The 18,026-nt window shown below is 43.7% G+C and overlaps 1 protein-coding gene and 1 pseudogene across 3 annotated transcripts in view; one reads left to right on the forward strand and one right to left on the reverse strand.

Moving 5' to 3' along the window:
• Ankrd48 (ankyrin repeat domain 48) overlaps positions 1-17,729 on the forward strand; it is a 116,458-nt gene extending 98,729 nt beyond the window's left edge. For 2 of the 3 annotated variants that reach the window (NM_001419749.1, NM_001419750.1), the window contains 3 exon segments: positions 2,756-2,885; positions 14,177-14,368; positions 15,941-17,691. In NM_001419749.1, coding sequence (NP_001406678.1) covers positions 2,756-2,885; positions 14,177-14,368; positions 15,941-16,264 — 646 coding nt within the window. In that variant the 3' untranslated portion in view covers positions 16,265-17,691. 3 annotated transcript variants of the gene reach the window in all.
• Positions 14,467-14,979, reverse strand: Rpl18-ps8 (ribosomal protein L18, pseudogene 8; annotated as a pseudogene).
• Positions 17,730-18,026: the final 297 nt, after the last annotated feature.

Raw genomic sequence — 18,026 nt, forward strand, 5'->3', positions numbered from 1 at the left:
CTCTGTCAGGAGGAAAAGCAACTGTAAAAGACAGAGTGGATGGGGGATATTGCCAAGATATGTCTGTGACAACTTGCGATAAAGGCCAGTTTGAAGAGCTTTGACGCTGAAGTGACCTCTAATTTGGCCTTAGTAAGGGTAGCATAGTCTTCATCTGTAGGAAACACAACACAGTCAAACATCCATGGATGGAAAAAACCCAGCAACCAGAGGGAAGCTGGAAACCAGGGTTACCTCAGTGTGTGTCTGACTGAGTGGCACTTAAGACGGTTTGAAGAGATGACAAAGGTCCCTTCGGACTAACAAATGAAACATCCATCCAAGAATGTGCTACACGTGAGAGACATGCACGTGTGTCCAGTCTCGTGGCTTTGACTAACCCAAGAAACCATAGTGCTAACCTGAAGGATAGGGGAGAACGGACTGCAGCATCCATGGGACCCACCGAGTGTCCCACCTCACATCCACAGGACACCCTTTCTAGAAGTTCACATCACATTCCCAAAGAGAAATAATACCTTAGGCCAAAAAAAATCAAGTCTTAATAAATGCAAGAAAATCAAAACAATTTCTTGATTCTTTTTGTATCATCATGAAATGAAACTTGAAATCAATAGGAAGAAAAATTACAAATCCTTGATAAATCACGGGTACAGAGCAGAACACTGATTGGGCCCAGTCAGTCGTAAGTGTTCACTCTAGCACTGTGCTAAACTCCTGTCCTCTCTGAGGACTTTTCCACACACTTCCCTTTCCTCTCGTGCACCAGAGTAAACAGGTACTAAAGTGTATATTTGGACCTTTCAGTGACATTCATATATACCAATATGTTTTCTGCTTTGCCCTGGTAACTAATCTCTGAGTTACAGCTAATCTTTAGTAATTTGTCACTGCTCACTCCAAAATGAATAATAATAATTATAAAACATCTGACTGTGTTTCTAACGTGAATTCCTTATGTGATATAAATGTCATAACATTTTTCTTCATATTATTTACTTAATATTATAATTTTACCCAATAGCCATAGACTATGTAATAAAACACCCGACACCAGACATGGGACACCTGACACCAGACACGGGAAAGCCTCCCTGAGTTGTTGCTCAGAGTCATCTGAGAGACCATCAAACATTATAAACGATCAATATTTCCCTTGGTTGCCTCCCAGAGACTGAACGGAAGTTCCTATCATTGAAAAGACCAAACACGTCAGACACAGGGTCTGGGGACCCCTGAGCTGCAACTAGCCTGAATATCTTCCTGCTGGCTTTTATGGTACCAGAGGGTGCTATGCAAGATTTCAAGGCAGGAAAACTAGTGACAGTCCCACCCAGCCATGATACCTAGGAACCACCACAACCACCAGCATGTCAGTGTCCGTAAGGTGGCAGTGCTGCTGGGCATACTTTGGAGACAACCACAGCTGTCCTAAGGCTCACTCAATAAAAGGGAAATCATGCCTGGTAGGGAAACCCAGACAATCACACAGGACGGGTGAAGTCATGGATCTTGGAGGAACACCTACAACCACCACCTTACTAAACCAGTTTAATTTCCAACTACATTCTAAATATTTCTCCTTATACCTGCAAATAAGTGTAGCTCTCACACCTCCTCAGAGACAATCACAAAAAACCCACAAGTGATCAAAATGCAAAAAAAAAAAAAAAACCAGTGGTGGTGTGGGTCCAGCCCCAACCGCTCCATTAGCACAGCGGCTGCACCTGAGGCTCCGGGATGAGGAAGACTGTAAGAGACAGCCAAGCATGAGAGACTATCAGAAACGAAGTCTTGTCAACAGGACTGCCTGAGCAAGATTTGAACAAGGAAAACACTAACACACACACACACACACACACGATAATATGAAAGGAGGGTGTCTCATCACTCCAGACAAAGAACTGTGGGCAACTAAGAAATTCTGAGAGTAGAAGAGATAGTCGTCCCAAGGGAAGAGGCTGCCAATTGGGCATCCAATAGCAAGTGGTCGGCCTTGAAATCAGGTACATACGAGTACCAGGATGTGGACTGAGCAGGTTCTATTTATGAATTATGAATTGTGTATTTATGAATTTAAAAACTATGGTGGTGGTGGCATACACATTTAATCTCAGCACTGGGGAGGCAGAGACAGGTGGATTTCTGTGAGTTCGAGGCCAGCCTGGTTTACAGAGGGAGTTCCAGGACAGCCACAGCTACACAAAGAAACCCTGTCTCAAAACAACAACAGCAACAACAGAAAAAAAAAAAAACTATGTATTTGTAACAACAATTAAAAAAATAGAGGCCATGAATCTGAGAAAGAGGCATTCGTAGGAAGGATTAGAGTGGAAAGGAGGAAAATTGTGTAATGTATTTAAATTTAAAAATATGAAAATTAAGATTATACTTTCAGTCTAGAGAGATGGCTCAGCAGTTAAGAATAGTAGCTGTTCTTCCAGAAGACCCAGATTCAATCCCCAGCACCCACACGGTGGCTTACAGCATCTGTAACTCCAGGCCTGGAGATTTGACGCCCTCCTTTGGCCTCCATGAACATGAGCATGCATGCGGTACACATACACACATGTAGTCAAGACACAAATACACAATTTTATGTAAAGGTTATAATTTCAGTCGAATACTTTCAATTCACTTTAGGGTGAGACAGCTTACAGTTTTGTTCCTTTTGTACGATACTGCATATTATCTACTTAAACTATTAAATATTGACTCTGAAAACATTCATTGCCAATTCTGTACATTTTTACAGATTTAAGAAACTCTTTGAGGAGACAAAAAAGAGATTAAATAACCATGAAGACAGAGAGCTTGGTGGTCCTGGAGAATCAAACATCAGCCAGTTTGATATGCTTATCCCAATTAATATGCTGAAGCATGAGGTAATTTCAGTAATCTATAGAGTCAATATTTCTTGCTTTGGGAAAATATAGCTATATATTCATTGGCCAACAAAACAAGGACTTAAAAAAGCAACTTCACTGACTTGATATCAATGAAAATGTCTATTTTTTCCATTAGAGATGCATTATGTTGATTCTCTTATTCTTTTTTTTTTTTATTAACTTGAGTATTTCTTATTTACATTTCGAGTGTTATTCCCTTTCCCGGTTTCCGGGCAAATATCCCCCTAATCCCTCCCCCTCCCCTTCTTTATGGGTGTTCCCCTCCCCATCCTCCCCCCATTGCCGCCCTCCCCCCAACAATCTAGTTCACTGGGGGTTCAGTCTTAGCAGGACCCAGGGCTTCCCCTTCCACTGGTGCTCTTACTAGGATATTCATTGCTTCCTATGAGGTCAGAGTCCAGGGTCAGTCCATGTATGGTCTTTAGGTAGTGGCTTAGTCCCTGGAAGCTCTGGTTGCTTGGCATTGTTGTTCATAAGGGGTCTCGAGCCCCTTCGAGCTCTTCCAGTTCTTTCTCTGATTCCTTCAATGGGGTCCTATTCTCAGTTCAGTGGTTTGCTGCTGGCATTCGCCTCTGTGTTTGCTGTATTCTGGCTGTGTCTCTCAGGAGAGATCTACATCTGGCTCCTGTCGGCCTGCACTTCTTTGCTTCATCCATCTTGTCTAATTGGATGGCTGTATATGTATGGGCCACATGTGGGGCAGGCTCTGAATGTGTGTTCCTTCTGTGACTGTTTTAATCTTTGCCTCTCTATTCCCTGCCAAGGGTATTCTTGTTCCCCTTTTAAAGAAGGAGTGAAGCATTCACATTTTGATCATCTGTCTTGAGTTTCATTTGTTCTAGGCATCTAGAGTAATTCAAGCATTTGGGCTAATAGCCACTTATCAATGAGTGCATACCATGTGTGTTTTTCTGTGATTGGGTTACCTTACTCAGGATGATATTTTCCAGTTCCAACCATTTGCCTACGAATTTCATAAAGTCATTGTTTTTGATAGCTGAGTAATATTCCATTGTGTAGATGTACCACATTTTCTGTTTCCATTCCTCTCTTGAAGGGCATCTGGGTTCTTTCCAGTTTCTGGCTATTATAAATAAGGCTGCTATGAACATAGCGGAACACGTGTCTTTTTTATATGTTGGGGCATCTTTTGGGTATATGCCCAAGAGAGGTATAGCTGGATCCTCAGGCAGTTCAATGTCCAATTTTCTGAGGATCCTCCAGACTGATTTCCAGAATGGTTGTACCAGTCTGCAATCCCACCAACAATGGAAGAGTGTTCCTCTTTCTCCACATCCTCGCCAGCATTTGCTGTCCCCTGAGTTTTTGATCTTAGCCATTCTCACTGGTGTGAGGTGAAATCTCAGGGTTGTTTTGATTTGCATTTCCCTTATGACTAAAGATGTTGAACATTTCTTTAGGTGTTTCTCAGCCATTCGGCATTCCTCAGCTGTGAATTGTTTGTTTAGCTCTGAACCCCATTTTTAATAGGGTTATTTGTCTCCCTGCGGTCTAACTTCTTGAGTTCTTTGTATATTTTGGATATAAGGCCTCTATCTGTTGTAGGATTGGTAAAGATCTTTTCCCAATCTGTTGGTTGCCGTTTTGTCCTAACCACAGTGTCCTTTGCCTTACAGAAGCTTTGCAGTTTTATGAGATCCCATTTGTCGATTCTTGATCTTAGAGCATAAGCCATTAGTGTTTTGTTCAGGAAATTTTTTCCAGTGCCCATGTGTTCGAGATGCTGTCCTAGTTTTTCTTCTATTAGTTTGAGTGTATCTGGTTTGATGTGGAGGTCCTTGATCCACTTGGACTTAAGCTTTGTACAGGGTGATAAGGATGGATCGATCTGCATTCTTCTACATGCTGACCTCCAGTTGAACCAGCACCATTTCCTGAAAATGCTATCTTTTTTCCATTGGATGGTTTTGGCTCCTTTGTCAAAAATCAAGTGCCCATAGGTGTGTGGGTTCATTTCTGGGTCTTCAATTCTATTCCATTGGTCTATCTGTCTGTCTCTGTACCAATACCATGCAGTTTTTATCACTATTGCTCTGTAATACTGCTTGAGTTCAGGGATAGTGATTCCCCCTGAAGTCCTTTTATTGTTGAGGATAGTTTTAGCTATCCTGGGTTTTTTGTTACTCCAGATGAATTTGCAAATTGTTCTGTCTAACTCTTTGAAGAATTGGATTGGTATTTTGATGGGGATTGCATTGAATCTGTAGATCGCTTTTGGTAAAATGGCCATTTTTTACTATATTAATCCTGCCAATCCATGAGCATGGGAGATCTTTCCATCTTCTGAGGACTTCTTCAATTTCTTTCTTCAGAGTCTTGAAGTTCTTATTGTACAGATCTTTTACTTGCTTGGTTAAAGTCACACCAAGGTACTTTATATTATTTGGGTCTATTATGAAGGGTGTCGTTTCCCTAATTTCTTTCTCGGCTTGTTTCTCTTTTGTGTAGAGGAAGGCTACTCATTTATTTGAGTTAATTTTATACCCAGCCACTTGGCTGAAGTTGTCTATCAGCTTTAGTAGTTCTCTGGTGGAACTTTTGGGATCACTTAAATATACTATCATATCATCTGCAAATAGTGATATTTTGACTTCTTCTTTTCCGATCTGTATCCCCTTGACCTCCTTTTGTTGTCTGATTGCTCTGGCTAGAACTTCAAGAACTATATTGAATAAGTAGGGAGAGAGTGGGCAGCCTTGTCTAGTCCCTGATTTTAGTGGGATTGCTTCAAGTTTCTCTCCATTTAGTTTAATGTTAGCAACTGGTTTGCTGTATATGGCTTTTACTATGTTTAGGTATGGGCCTTGAATTCCTATTCTTTCCAGGACTTTTATCATGAAGGGGTGTTGAATTTTGTCAAATGCTTTCTCAGCATCTAATGAAATAATCATGTGGTTTTGTTCTTTCAGTTTGTTTATATAATGGATCACGTTGATGGTTTTCCGTATATTAAACCATCCCTGCATGCCTGGGATGAAGCCTACTTGATCATGGTGGATGATTGTTTTGATGTGCTCTTGGATTCGGTTTGCCAGAATTTTATTGAGTATTTTTGCGTCGATATTCATAAGGGAAATTGGTCTGAAGTTCTCTTTCTTTATTGGGTCTTTGTGTGGTTTAGGTATAAGAGTAACTGTGGCTTCATAGAAGGAATTCGGTAGTGCTCCATTTGTTTCAATTTTGTGGAATAGTTTGGATAGTATTGGTATAAGGTCTTCTATGAAGGTCTGATAGAATTCTGCACTAAACCCGTCTGGACCTGGGCTCTTTTTGGTTGGAAGACCTTTAATGACTGCTTCTATTTCCTTAGGAGTTATGGGGTTGTTTAACTGGTTTATCTGTTCCTGATTTAACTTCGGTACCTGGTATCTGTCTAGGAAATTGTCCATTTCCTGCAGATTTCCAAGTTTTGTTGAATATAGGCTTTTATAGTAAGATCTGATGATTTTTTTAATTTCCTCTGAATCTATAGTTATGTCTCCCTTTTCATTTCTGATTTTGTTAAAAATCACTGTGTCCTCTCGTTAGTCTGGCTAAGGGTTTATCTATCTTGTTGATTTTCTCAAACAACCAACTTTTGGTTCTGTTGATTCTTTCTATGGTTCTTTTTGTTTCTACTTGGTTGATTTCAGCTCTGAGTTTGATTATTTCCTGCCTTCTACTCCTCCTGGGTGTATTTGCTTCTTTTTGTTCTAAAGCTTTTAGGTGTGCTGTCAAGCCGCTGACATATGCTCTTTCCTGTTTCTTTCTGCAGGCACTCAGCGCTATGAGTTTTCCTTTTAGCACAGCTTTCATTGTGTCCCATAAGTTTGGGTATGTTGTACCTTCATTTTCATTAAATTCTAAAAAGTCTTTAATTTCTTTCTTTATTTCTTCCTTGACCAGGTTATCATTGAGTAGAGCATTGTTCAATTTCCACGTATATGTGGGCGTTCTTCCCTTATTGTTATTGAAGACCAGCTTTAGGCCGTGGTGGTCTGATAGCACGCATGGGATTATTTCTAACTTTCTGTACCTGTTGAGGCCCGTTTTTAGTAAGGTTTCTTTTACGTATGTAGGTGCCCTTGTATTTGGGGCATAGATATTTAGGATTGAGAGTTCATCTTGGTGGATTTTTCCTTTGATGAATATGAAGTGTCCTTCCTTATCTTTTTTGATGACTTTTAGTTGAAAATTGATTTTATTTGATATTAGAATGGCTACTCCAGCTCGCTTCTTCCAACCATTTGCTTGGAAAGTTGTTTTCCAGCCTTTCACTCTGAGGTAGTGTCTGTCTTTGTCTCTGAGGTGTGTTTCCTGTAGGCAGCAGAATGCAGGGTCCTCGTTGCGTATCCAGTTTCTTAATCTATGTCTTTTTATTGGGGAGTTGAGGCCATTGATGTTGAGAGATATTAAGGAATAGTGATTATTGCTTCCTGTTATATTCATATTTGGATATGAGGTTATGTTTGTGTGCTTTTCTTCTCTTTGTTTTGTTGCCAAGACGATTAGTTTCTTGCTTCTTCTAGGGTATAGCTTGCCTCCTTATCTTGGGCTTTACCATTTATTATCCTTTGTAGTGCTGGATTTGTAGAAAGATATTGTGTAAATTTGGTTTTGTCATGGAATATCTTGGTTTCTTCATCTATGTTAATTGAGAGTTTTGCAGGATGCAGTAACTTGGGCTGGCATTTGTGTTCTCTTAGGGTCTGTATGACATCTGTCCAGGATCTTCTGGCTTTCATAGTCTCTGGCGAAAAGTCTGGTGTGATTCTGATAGGTCTGCCTTTATATGTTACTTGACCTTTTTCCCTTACTGCTTTTAATATTCTTTCTTTATTTTGTGCGTTTGGTGTTTTGACTATTATGTGACGGGAGGAGTTTCTTTTCTGGTCCAATCTATTTGGAGTTCTGTAGGCTTCTTGTATGCTTATGGGTATCTCTTTCTTTAGGTTAGGGAAGTTTTCTTCTATGATTTTGTTGAGGATATTTACTGGTCCTTTGAGCTGGGAGTCTTCACTCTCTTCTATACCTATTATCCTTAGGTTTGATCTTCTCATTGAGCCCAGGATTTCCTGTATGTTTTGGACCAGTGGCTTTTTCTGCTTTACATTATCTTTGACAGTTGAGTCGATGATTTCTATGGAATCTTCTGCTCCTGAGATTCTCTCTTCCATCTCTTGTATTCTGTTGGTGAAGCTCGTATCTACGGCTCCTTGTTTCTTCTTTTGGTTTTCTATATCCAGGGTTGTTTCCATGTGTTTTTTCTTGATTGCTTCTATTTCCATTTTTAATTCCTTCAACTGTTTGATTGTGTTTTCCTGGAATTCTTTCAGGGATTTTTGTGACTCCTCTCTATGGGCTTCTACTTGTTTATTTATGTTTTCCTGGAATTCTTTTAGGGATTTTTGCGATTCCTCTCTGTAGGCTTCTACTTGTTTATTAATGTTTTCCTGTGTTTCCCTAAGGGAGTTCTTCACGTCTTTCTTGAAGTCCTCCAGCATCATGATCAAATATGATTTTGAAACTAGATCTTGCTTTTCTGGTGTGTTTGGATATTCTGTGTTTGCTTTGGTGGGAGAATTGGGCTCCGATGATGCCATGTAGTCTTGGTTTCTGTTGCTTGGATTCCTGCGTTTGCCTCTCGCCATCAGATTATCTCTAGTGTTACTTTGCTCTTCTATTTCTGACAGTGGCTAGACTGTCCTATAAGCCTGTGTGTCAGGAGTGTTGTAGACCTGTTTTCCTGTTTTCTTTCAGCCAGTTATGGGGACAGAGTGTTCTGCTTTCGGGCGTGTAGTTTTTCCTCTCTACAGGTCTTCAGCTGTTCCTGTGGGCCTGTGTCTTGAGTTCACCAGGCAGGTCGCTTGGAGCAGAAAAGTTGGTCTTACCTGTGGTCCCGAGGCTCAAGTTTGCTTGTGGGGTGTTGCTTATGAGCTCTCCTTCGGGGCAGCAACCAGGAAGATCTGCGCCACCCTTTCTGGGAGCTTCCGTGCACCAGGGTTCCAGACGGTGTTTGGTGTTTTCCTCTGGAGTCAGAGATGTGTGCAGAGTGCAGTCTCTTCTGGTTTCCCAGGCATGTCTGCCTCTCTGAAGGTTTAGCTCTCCCTCCCACGGGATTTAGGTGCAGAGAACTGTTTACCTGGTCGGTCCCTTCAGGTTCTGGCGGTGTCTCAGACGCAGGGGACCCGCTACTGCTGTGCCCTTATCCAAGGGAACCCAGAGGCCGTATACAGTTTCCTCTTGGGCCAGGGATGTGGGTAGGGGTGGGCAGTGTTGGTGGTCTCTTCCGCTCTGCAGCTTCAGGAGTGCCCACCTGACCAGGCGATGAGGTCTCTCTCCCACGGGGTCTGGGAGCAGAGAGCTGCTGTGGGCAGGGATCCTCGGGTTTGGGACTCCCGCTAAAAACCGGAAGTGTCTGGTCCTAGAGGAATTTTGTCTCTGTGTGTCCTGAGTTCACCAGGCAGGTCGCTTGGAGCAGGAAGGTCTGTCTTACCTTTGGTCCCGAGGCTCAAGTTTGCTCGTGGGGCGCTGCCTACGAGCTCTCCGCGGGGGTAGCAACCAGGAAGATCTGCCGACTCTCTTATTCTTTCAACTGATTGATTTTAAGAGTGTGGGTGTTCTGCCTGCATGTGTGTCTGTGCACCATATACATGCCTAGTGTCCTCAGAGGCCAGAAAAGGGCACAGGATGCCCTGTACCTGGAGTTACATATGGTTGTGACCTACTGTGTGGTACCAAACTTGGGCCCTCTGGAAGAGCAACACGACTCTTAACCACTGAGCATGGCTCCGGTTCCTCTTAATGCTGGCAGATGACTTAAGCAAGCAGTGTACCACCACAAGATCAACGTCACGCCCACCAGGGCAGTTCTGTTTGCTACCAGCACTAGCAGGATGTAGTTGAAGGACTGTGAAAGCCAGTCAGTTGAAGGATACGGTAAAATTCGGTAGCTTTGAGTATACTCACAGATACTCAAATATCATCTCAATTTTTTTAGTATTTTTATCACCCAAACATGTCCTAAACGTCTTAGTGATTGCTCTTTCAAACTGTGACTTAGGAACCAAGTACACTTAGCTGCTGTCAAGATGTTTGTCTGAATAGTTTGCGTGGAGAGACTCACACAGTCAGCCTTCTGGTTGTCTCTGTGTCTGGCTCCTGTTCCTGTCCACAATCCTTTCCTTGCTCAGCCTAAGTTCTAATACTGTAAGTTCTTCATCTCTTTCCATTGCCCGCCAGCGCCTGGTATATGGATAGGCCATGCAGTTTATATATACGCTCACCAATAGATGGACCTCTGGCTTGCCCCCACTTTGAACTTTGACTACTGATGTTGCTCTGACAGTGCAAGTCAGAGTTCTGCACAAAATGACTTAATTTCCCCTGCCTACCTTCTGACCAGCGGCACTGCTGAGTCATGCGATAGCCCTGTCCTCACTATCTGAGGACCCCCCCAGCGCCAGTGCCCAGTGTTTTCTCCAGCAGCTGCTGTCTCCTGTCCTCCAGTCCTGAAGGGGTGCTTGACTTTTTCACTTCCTTACCAACACCTGCTCTATCTTTTTATATCATGTCTGTTTTCAAACAGGGTCCCACTATGTAGCCCTGGCTGTCCTCAGAGTTGCAGAAATCCACCTGCCTCTGCCTCTGGAGGCCTGGGATTCGAGGTGTGAGCCCCCACATCCAAGTTTTAACTAAAGCAAGTTTCCGTGAAGCAGTGGGTAGGTCATGGGAGTTTCCATTTGTGTTCCCCTAATGGAGAACAGGGGTCTCCTGGCCATTCATATACCTCCTTCAGAGAAAGGTCTATCTGGATGGTTTCTACAGTTTTAAATTGGATTAGCTTTTCACTGGTATTTGCAGAGGCCCTCTTTGTATCTTGGATATGAACTCTTTATCGGATACACAGACTTCTGGTATTTTCTTCTAACCAGCTTACCCTTGTACTCCATAACAGTGACTCTGAAGCACACTGGCACCTTATGTTGATGGAGTCGACTCAACTGTGCTTTAATGTCACAAAGTTTGGCCTGATCCAGTCATGATGGCGTATGCCCACGTCTTGGAATTTGCACGTCTCATTTCATACTTTAATGTTGCATTCTGAGTGAATTTTATTTGTGGTGTTTGCTGGTCACCCACACATGGTTTTTCCACATGAGAATAACTCGTTGTCCCAGCATCATTTCTTGTTGGAAAAAATTAGTCCCAAGGATCATTTTTACAGAGCTGGAGAGATGGCTCAGTGGTTAGGAGCACTGACTGCTCTTCCAGAGGTCCTGGGTTCAATTCCCAGCAACCACATGGTGGCTCACAACCACTTGTAATGAGTTCTGATGCCCTCTTCTGGTGTGTCTGAAGACAGTGACAATGTATATAATAAATCTTTTTTTAAAAAAAAAGATGATTTTTGCAGAATTTTTGTTGAGATTCATCTGATCATAAACAGGAGTTTACTCTGAGAGGTTCCATAAACCAGGACCAATCAAATCCGTTCCTTAAGTGAGAAGTCTTTTCCAGTAGTATGCGGCTTATTGCCAGTTGTGTCCTCTGTGACAAGTTGCTATAATAAAAGTGTTAACTTCATTCCCGGTGTAGACTTTCTCTTTGTCAAAGGAACATTAGAGGGAACAGTAGATTCTCCAACTGGGTTCCTGCCACCCTCCCTGCTGAAAAGACAGCAAAGGGAAAATAAAGGCAACTTTTTTTTGCCATGAGGGAATAACAATTTGAATGGGAATGTAAGAACCCCAAGACCCTCAGTGGCTATGGGAGGCCCAAGAGGGTTGGTGGTGTGCCAGCCATAAGCCCTCAGCAGGCTTCTGGGTGCCATGCAAGTGACTGCGTTACAGCTAGAAGGCTCTTAGAGGGCATCAGGTGCCAGCCAGGAACAGTCTCTTGCAGAGCAAACCCACAGTTCACAGACTAGAGCAGCAGCACATCTGGAAGGCTTCAGGTAAAGAGAGCCCTGTGCAGGGAGTGGGAGTTCAGCTATGGAAGCCAGTCCTCCTCCTCCTCCACTTCTGAGCTCTCAAGCAGTCCTAGAACATCAGAATGTGTAGGCTCTGGGCCCTGACTACCATGCACACAGGTTAGAAATGGAGCCAATCAAGGAAGAGCTATCAAAAGGCATCAGCAGCTCCAGTTACTATGGAGACACTTGATACTCTTCTGACCTGATCCCACTTGGGGCTCCGACTGTCAAAATCCAGGGCCTTCCTGCATGCCACAGGGGCGAGCCAGTCTCCCCTGCAGTCCTCTTGCTCTCAGGGAACCCCACTTTGGATAGGAATCTCTTTATGCAGTGAAGGCTAATTTGGCCTTGCTGGTTGCATAACACGGTAAGAGCTGGCCTTCAAGGATAGCTGGTTCTTTCACTATTGTCCATGGAAACAGTCAGACTCCCACCCGGTCCTCTCTCCTACGCTTTCCTCTTTCTCTCACGTCCTCGGATATTGGTTGTAGGCTCCGTTGAGTCGTTCACTCTTGACAGCATGGAAGTGTTGTCATTTTAGCTCTCGTACAGTTGTATCTGTGTTCTTACCAACTCAGAAGAGGGACACGAAGCCAGCTCACTGGAAACGGAACTAATGGTTATCTTACAGTTGGCCAAGTCTTTTGATGCCATGTTCTGTGAGTTTTCTGGAGAGATACGGTATCAGTGAGAGGCCAAAACTGGGCATGGTGGCACATGCCTTTAATCCCAGTGCTCAGGAAACAGAGGCAGGCAGACCTCCATGAGCTAGAGACTAGCCTGGTCTATATAGTAAGTTCCAGGACAGACATAGCTACCTAATAGAAAGACCCCATCTCAAAAAGAAAAAGAGAAGAGAGAATTGAGTCGTCCAAGGCTGATGAGGTTGCTGTGGTGATGGGCAGGGCATGGCTGATCAAAGGCAGCTGCACCCTGGGAGTTCTTGTCAGATGAAGGCAGCCCCACTAGTGAGTACCCTCCCCCCAGCAACCATTGCCTTCAAACCCCTGGGAAAGCCTTGCCAACCACATTACCTGAGTTCCCTAAGCCTGTGGGTATTCCCGTCTTCCTGGGCCCTATGAGCCTCTTCCTCCCTCCAGCAAGGAGTGTCGCTTGGAGGAAGAAGTCAGACAATTCCTGAGCTAGAACCAAAGCTTCACAGCACAACCCTCATTCTCAGACGCCACAGTTCGCTCCCTGCAGCTAAACCACTAGAGACAAAGAGCTCAACCCAAGAGTCACAGGACAAGAGCGCAGAAGAAACCCGTGTCCCGAGTGCAGTCCCTAAATATCCTGTAGTGTGCACACCAATGAAAATTATGATCACAGCGATAACCTGTTAAGTGTTGCCCCCCCCCCCCAGAGAAGTCCATGTGCTAGCTATGGCAGACTGTTAACCTTTGCTCTTAATCCCAGAGCTCAGCAAGCAGAGGCAGAGTTCAAGGTCAGACTGGTCTACAGAGCGAGTTCCAGGCCAGTGAGGGTTACATAGTGAGACGGTGTCTTAAAAAAACAAAACAAAACCCAGAAACTGGTTAGCAAACATACACTCAGGAGAGGGATTTCATGGAAGAATACATACGTAGGCCATGTTTTCAAACCACCACCATAGAGCGCCATTTTATCTAAAGGGAAGTCATCCTAACTCATTATTTTATCATTATTGTTGTTTAATATGCTTCTGTATTTTGTGGAACAAGTAAAAAATATTATAAGGCAACACAAAAATCAGGACATTTTTGTTTTAAAAATAAAAAAAAAAGCTGTCACTAGAGTGACCTCCATATTTCGTTGCTTGTTACCCTGAATCATTTTCTAGAATACAATTCAAACTAAAAATATTTACAGTTCAGAGGAAAACCCGACTTCAGAACCCATGCTTCTAACACCCATTCCTAAGAGTCTCCCTTTTGAGGTCTTTCATGGGGAAAGGCACTCACCCATCCAGAGCCAAGCAACTGAAAACCTTGCCTTAAAGCTGGTTTAGAAATTACAGAGAAGAAATCACCAGAGATTTCTGTCAATGTAACCAGACATGGAAAGTGACAGTTGTAAGTGTCCGGCAAAGAGGATGTGTGTGAAGTATAAAGGACATAACTGTGTCATACCTGCTGGGTTTGACTTCATTTTCTGGATATTTCTAATAGGCCAAGAGTCTAACTGACTTATTACCGCTGAACTGGGCAGACGTGCATTGGTTTTTTTGGTTTTTTGTTTTTTGTTTTTTGTTTTTTTTTTATGCCTGACTAGTCATAGATCCTTCACCTTGAAGCCATGTTATTTATTCCTACAGTTGCACAATCTGAAAGAAAGCTGGGAGACTACCTATTACAAATACCTACACATGATTGTGAAACTTCAGTTTATCGAGCAGGAGCTAATAGCGATAAAAACAGAGCAAAAGAAGTGCGGGCACCTGCTCGAGAACCAGAAGAACTTGGAAAAAGAAGTGCTCGACTTGAAAAGTTGGATGAGGGAGATCGAGGTGGGTGACGTGAGGGCAGGCGATTTGCAGAAAGCCGGCTCGTTTGCTGGTCTTTTGAATTCGAGAGGTGTTTAAATTCATCCCTGTTGCAGTAAAAATTAAAAAAGGGGTGGGACAGTTCCTGGGGCCTTGCCAAAGTGTCGGTACACCTCTCGGCCCTTCCGAGGACCAGACAAGAGCACAGTGCCGCTGCCCTTGGGAGACTCCAGGGCCAGCTTGGTCGAAGGTCAGGATCTTACCCCCAACCTTGAGGATCCGACTTCCGGCCCGGCTGCTCACCCTCAGTGCACACACCTTCAGCATGGGCACATCATCTGTGACCGTCCCCACAACCACAGCAGTTTTGTTCTCCCGACCAGGAAGCTTCATCTTCAGGATCTTTTGGGACAGGGACAGAGGTGGCCTGTTAGTGCGGCTCATAAATAACCTTTTCAGCACAACCTGATTGAAGGTGGAGTTGGTCCGTCTGGCCAGAAACCTGTACAGCTTGACTAGCAGCCGCAGGTAGATGTCCTGGCTCTTGGGCTCCTTGCGCTGAACCTTTCGGTCCTTGTTGTGGAGAATGTCAACACCCATGATGGCGCCTCCTGCTAGACCAGGTCCAGAAAGGCCTGCATTCTTTATATAATAGAGAAACACCTGCCCAGGGGTGGAACCACCCAGATGGGCTGGGCTGGGTCCTTCCACACCAATCAAAACAGGAACTGCCTTATGAACTTGCCCACAGGACAGTCTGAGGGAGGTAGTTAATTCCTCAAGTGAGGTCCCTTCTTCCCACGTATGACTAGTTAGCATCAAACTGTCAAAAAATAAAGATTATTCTTCAGCAATATTGTAGTTAGACATTGTAGTTGACATTTTAAGAAAATTGAGAAGGAAAACTTCTATATGAAAGTTGACTCATACTCTTAAATATTTCTTCAGTTACAGTTAAATGTTTCTGGTTTTTTGTTCTTTAAAGATTTGTTTTATTTATATGTGAGTCCACTGTTGCTGTCCTCAGACACACCAGAAGACGGCATGAGATCCCCTTATAGATGGTTGTGAGCCACCATGTGGTTGCTGGGAATTGAACCCAGGACCTCTGGGAGAGCAGTCAGTGCTCTCCAACCCCACAGTTCATTTTTTTTAATTTTTTTAATTGATTCGCTTGTTCTGTGAGGTATGGAACTACCTGAGGGCTAGCATGAGAGCACGAGAGTGATTCTGAGCTGAGGTGGCCCACACAGGGCCGGGGATCAACCCCCAGCACCATTCAAAGGAATGAAATACACTGCTTTATGTTTTAAATGTTTTTAATTAGGGTGTGGTGGTTCGTTTGTTTCGTTTGAGACAGAGGTTCATTATATAGACCAGACTGGCCTCAAATTCACAGAGATCCACCTGCCCCTGCCTCCTTCGTACCGCCATGCCTGGCTTTGTGTTGTGGATGTAATTGGCATTAGTAATAAAAATCTAAATCCTAGCATCTTAACGTACAACAGCCCATGAGCTGGTGAGTCTTAACGATAGGAACAAGAGGAGTCATCTGAGGGTTAATTATTTGGAACTTTTGTTCTTTTTTCACTTTAGACCCAAGCAAGAGATCAAAACAACATCAAAAATTTAAGAGACACCAACGATGCGGCAATGATACACCAGATAGATCTCAGAATTAAGAACATGGAATCTCAGCTAGCCATGCTGGGAGCTCAGCAACATGAAGGAGGGATGTCAAAATACAAGCCCCACCATGCAGATGAAGAGAGATGTCAAAATAGAAGCCCCACCATGCAGGAGAGAGTAGCATGGCCCAGCCAGGGAGAACAGAGCTGGGGGAACAAGCCAAACAGAGCCCAAGAAAATAGCGAAGCTCACTGGTTTGTCTCCGCTGCAGGGTGCAGATCTCACAGTTGACTCGGGGTTGGAAAATGAATGTGCCCTTGAACTGCCGTTCAGGAATTCTTCCCCTTTTCAGTTTGGATTTCTGTGGCCTTTTGCCCCCTAACGCTCTCGTGTAGCTACCCTGATGCATTAGTCTTTTAGATTAGTATTCTAAAACATTCTAAATACGGCCTTTATGTTCTTGCTAAACTGCTTCTCCACTTTATTAAATAGAAAATTTAGCATGAGTAACTATTTGGGGACTATTACTTGAACATCAGTGGACAGGGAACAACAAACTTCCCCTGGCATGTTCTGACCCGAGCAGACTTTCCAGGATTGGGAACCTTGGTATCACCTATTGAAGGGTCCCCGTCATTGACAGGTTTTCTAGTTTGTATAAGGACATGCTTATGACTCGGGAAAGAAACACACAAAGGAAGGGGAAAGCAATCACAAAAATCATAGAAATAACTCCCTGGTCAGTGTATAGACATCACGGAACAGGTGTCGGTGTGCTGTGTCCCTTTCCCATTTGCAAACCCCAAAAGACCTCCAAGGAGCTGTTTCCGATGCAGTCGCACTCGGGTCTCTTATTACAAGCTCCATCTTGTGCCACAGCACCGGTGCAGCCCTGAGCTCTCGGCGGGACAAGGTTTTATAGGCAATGGTAAGCAACCGAGGGAGTTTCTAGACTGGCCCACATCTAATTTGGGGGCCATTACGGAATTTTGTTGCCCTTTAACATAATTGGGTGGTGCTGGGAGCCAAACCATAAACGTAACTTCTGCTTTCCTCCTGATTGGTGGTTCTTAGAAAGTGAAGTGCCAGAGGCAGGCTAGTGACCTCGAAACCGGTGCTAGACCCCAGCTTGTTAACTCCGAACTCGAGATCTTCTCCCAGGTGTATAGGTGCCAGCGAATAGGTATAGGCACATAGATGTAGGCATATACTTTTCACAACCTACTTTAATAAGAGTTCAACCTCCCCTCAAGCCCCCCACCCACCAGAGTTTGTGGAAAAGAAAGGTTATTAGGATACAGGGGAAGTGGACCTTTCAGGTAAACCTGCTTAGAAATAGTTCTTTGTGGCAAATCCAATCTGCCTTCTTTCTTGGTCCAGTCAACTAGCAAAGGCCAAACATAAGCCAGCAGCTGCAGTCCAGTGCACTCTGCAGACACCAGACACAAATCAGCAAGGGCAGTCAACCCAGAAAAAAAAACACAAGGCTGGCCAATTGACCCGAGTCCCTGTGAAGGGGTGTGCAGAAAAAGTAAGCATGCCCTACCCTTGATGGCTTTAGTATTGTCACAACTCAGGACCCACTCTCTGATCACCAAATTAGCTTATTCCCACCTCCCCCTAGAGACTGTCAATTCTAAATTAAACGTTCACTCAGTGTCAAACACTTTATCCCAGGTTTCAGGTGGATTCTGCAGATACTTGAAGGGTTTACCTTCCAGGCCAATTTACAAAATAAAGTTTTTTCTAGATTGGGTGTCGGTTTTATTTTTAATTAAATACATGTAAGAGCACACTAATTAATGTATGCATAGCATACAAGTGTTTGGGATGGAGAGACGGCTCAGTGGTTAAGAGCACTTGTTGCTCTTCCAGAGGTCCTGAGTTCAAATCCCAGCAACCACATGGTGGCTCACAAGTGTCTAAGCTACAGTCCCAAAGGATCCAAATCCCTCTTCTGGCATCCAAGGGCACTGTATGCACATAGTACATGGATATATATGCAAGCAAAAATTCATTCACTTAAAGAAAATAAACATTTTCATGGCATCAA

This window comes from Rattus norvegicus, chromosome 14 (genome assembly GCF_021556685.1).
Source record: "Rattus norvegicus strain SHRSP/BbbUtx chromosome 14, alternate assembly SHRSP_T2T, whole genome shotgun sequence".
Classification (NCBI taxonomy): Eukaryota; Metazoa; Chordata; class Mammalia; order Rodentia; family Muridae; genus Rattus; species Rattus norvegicus.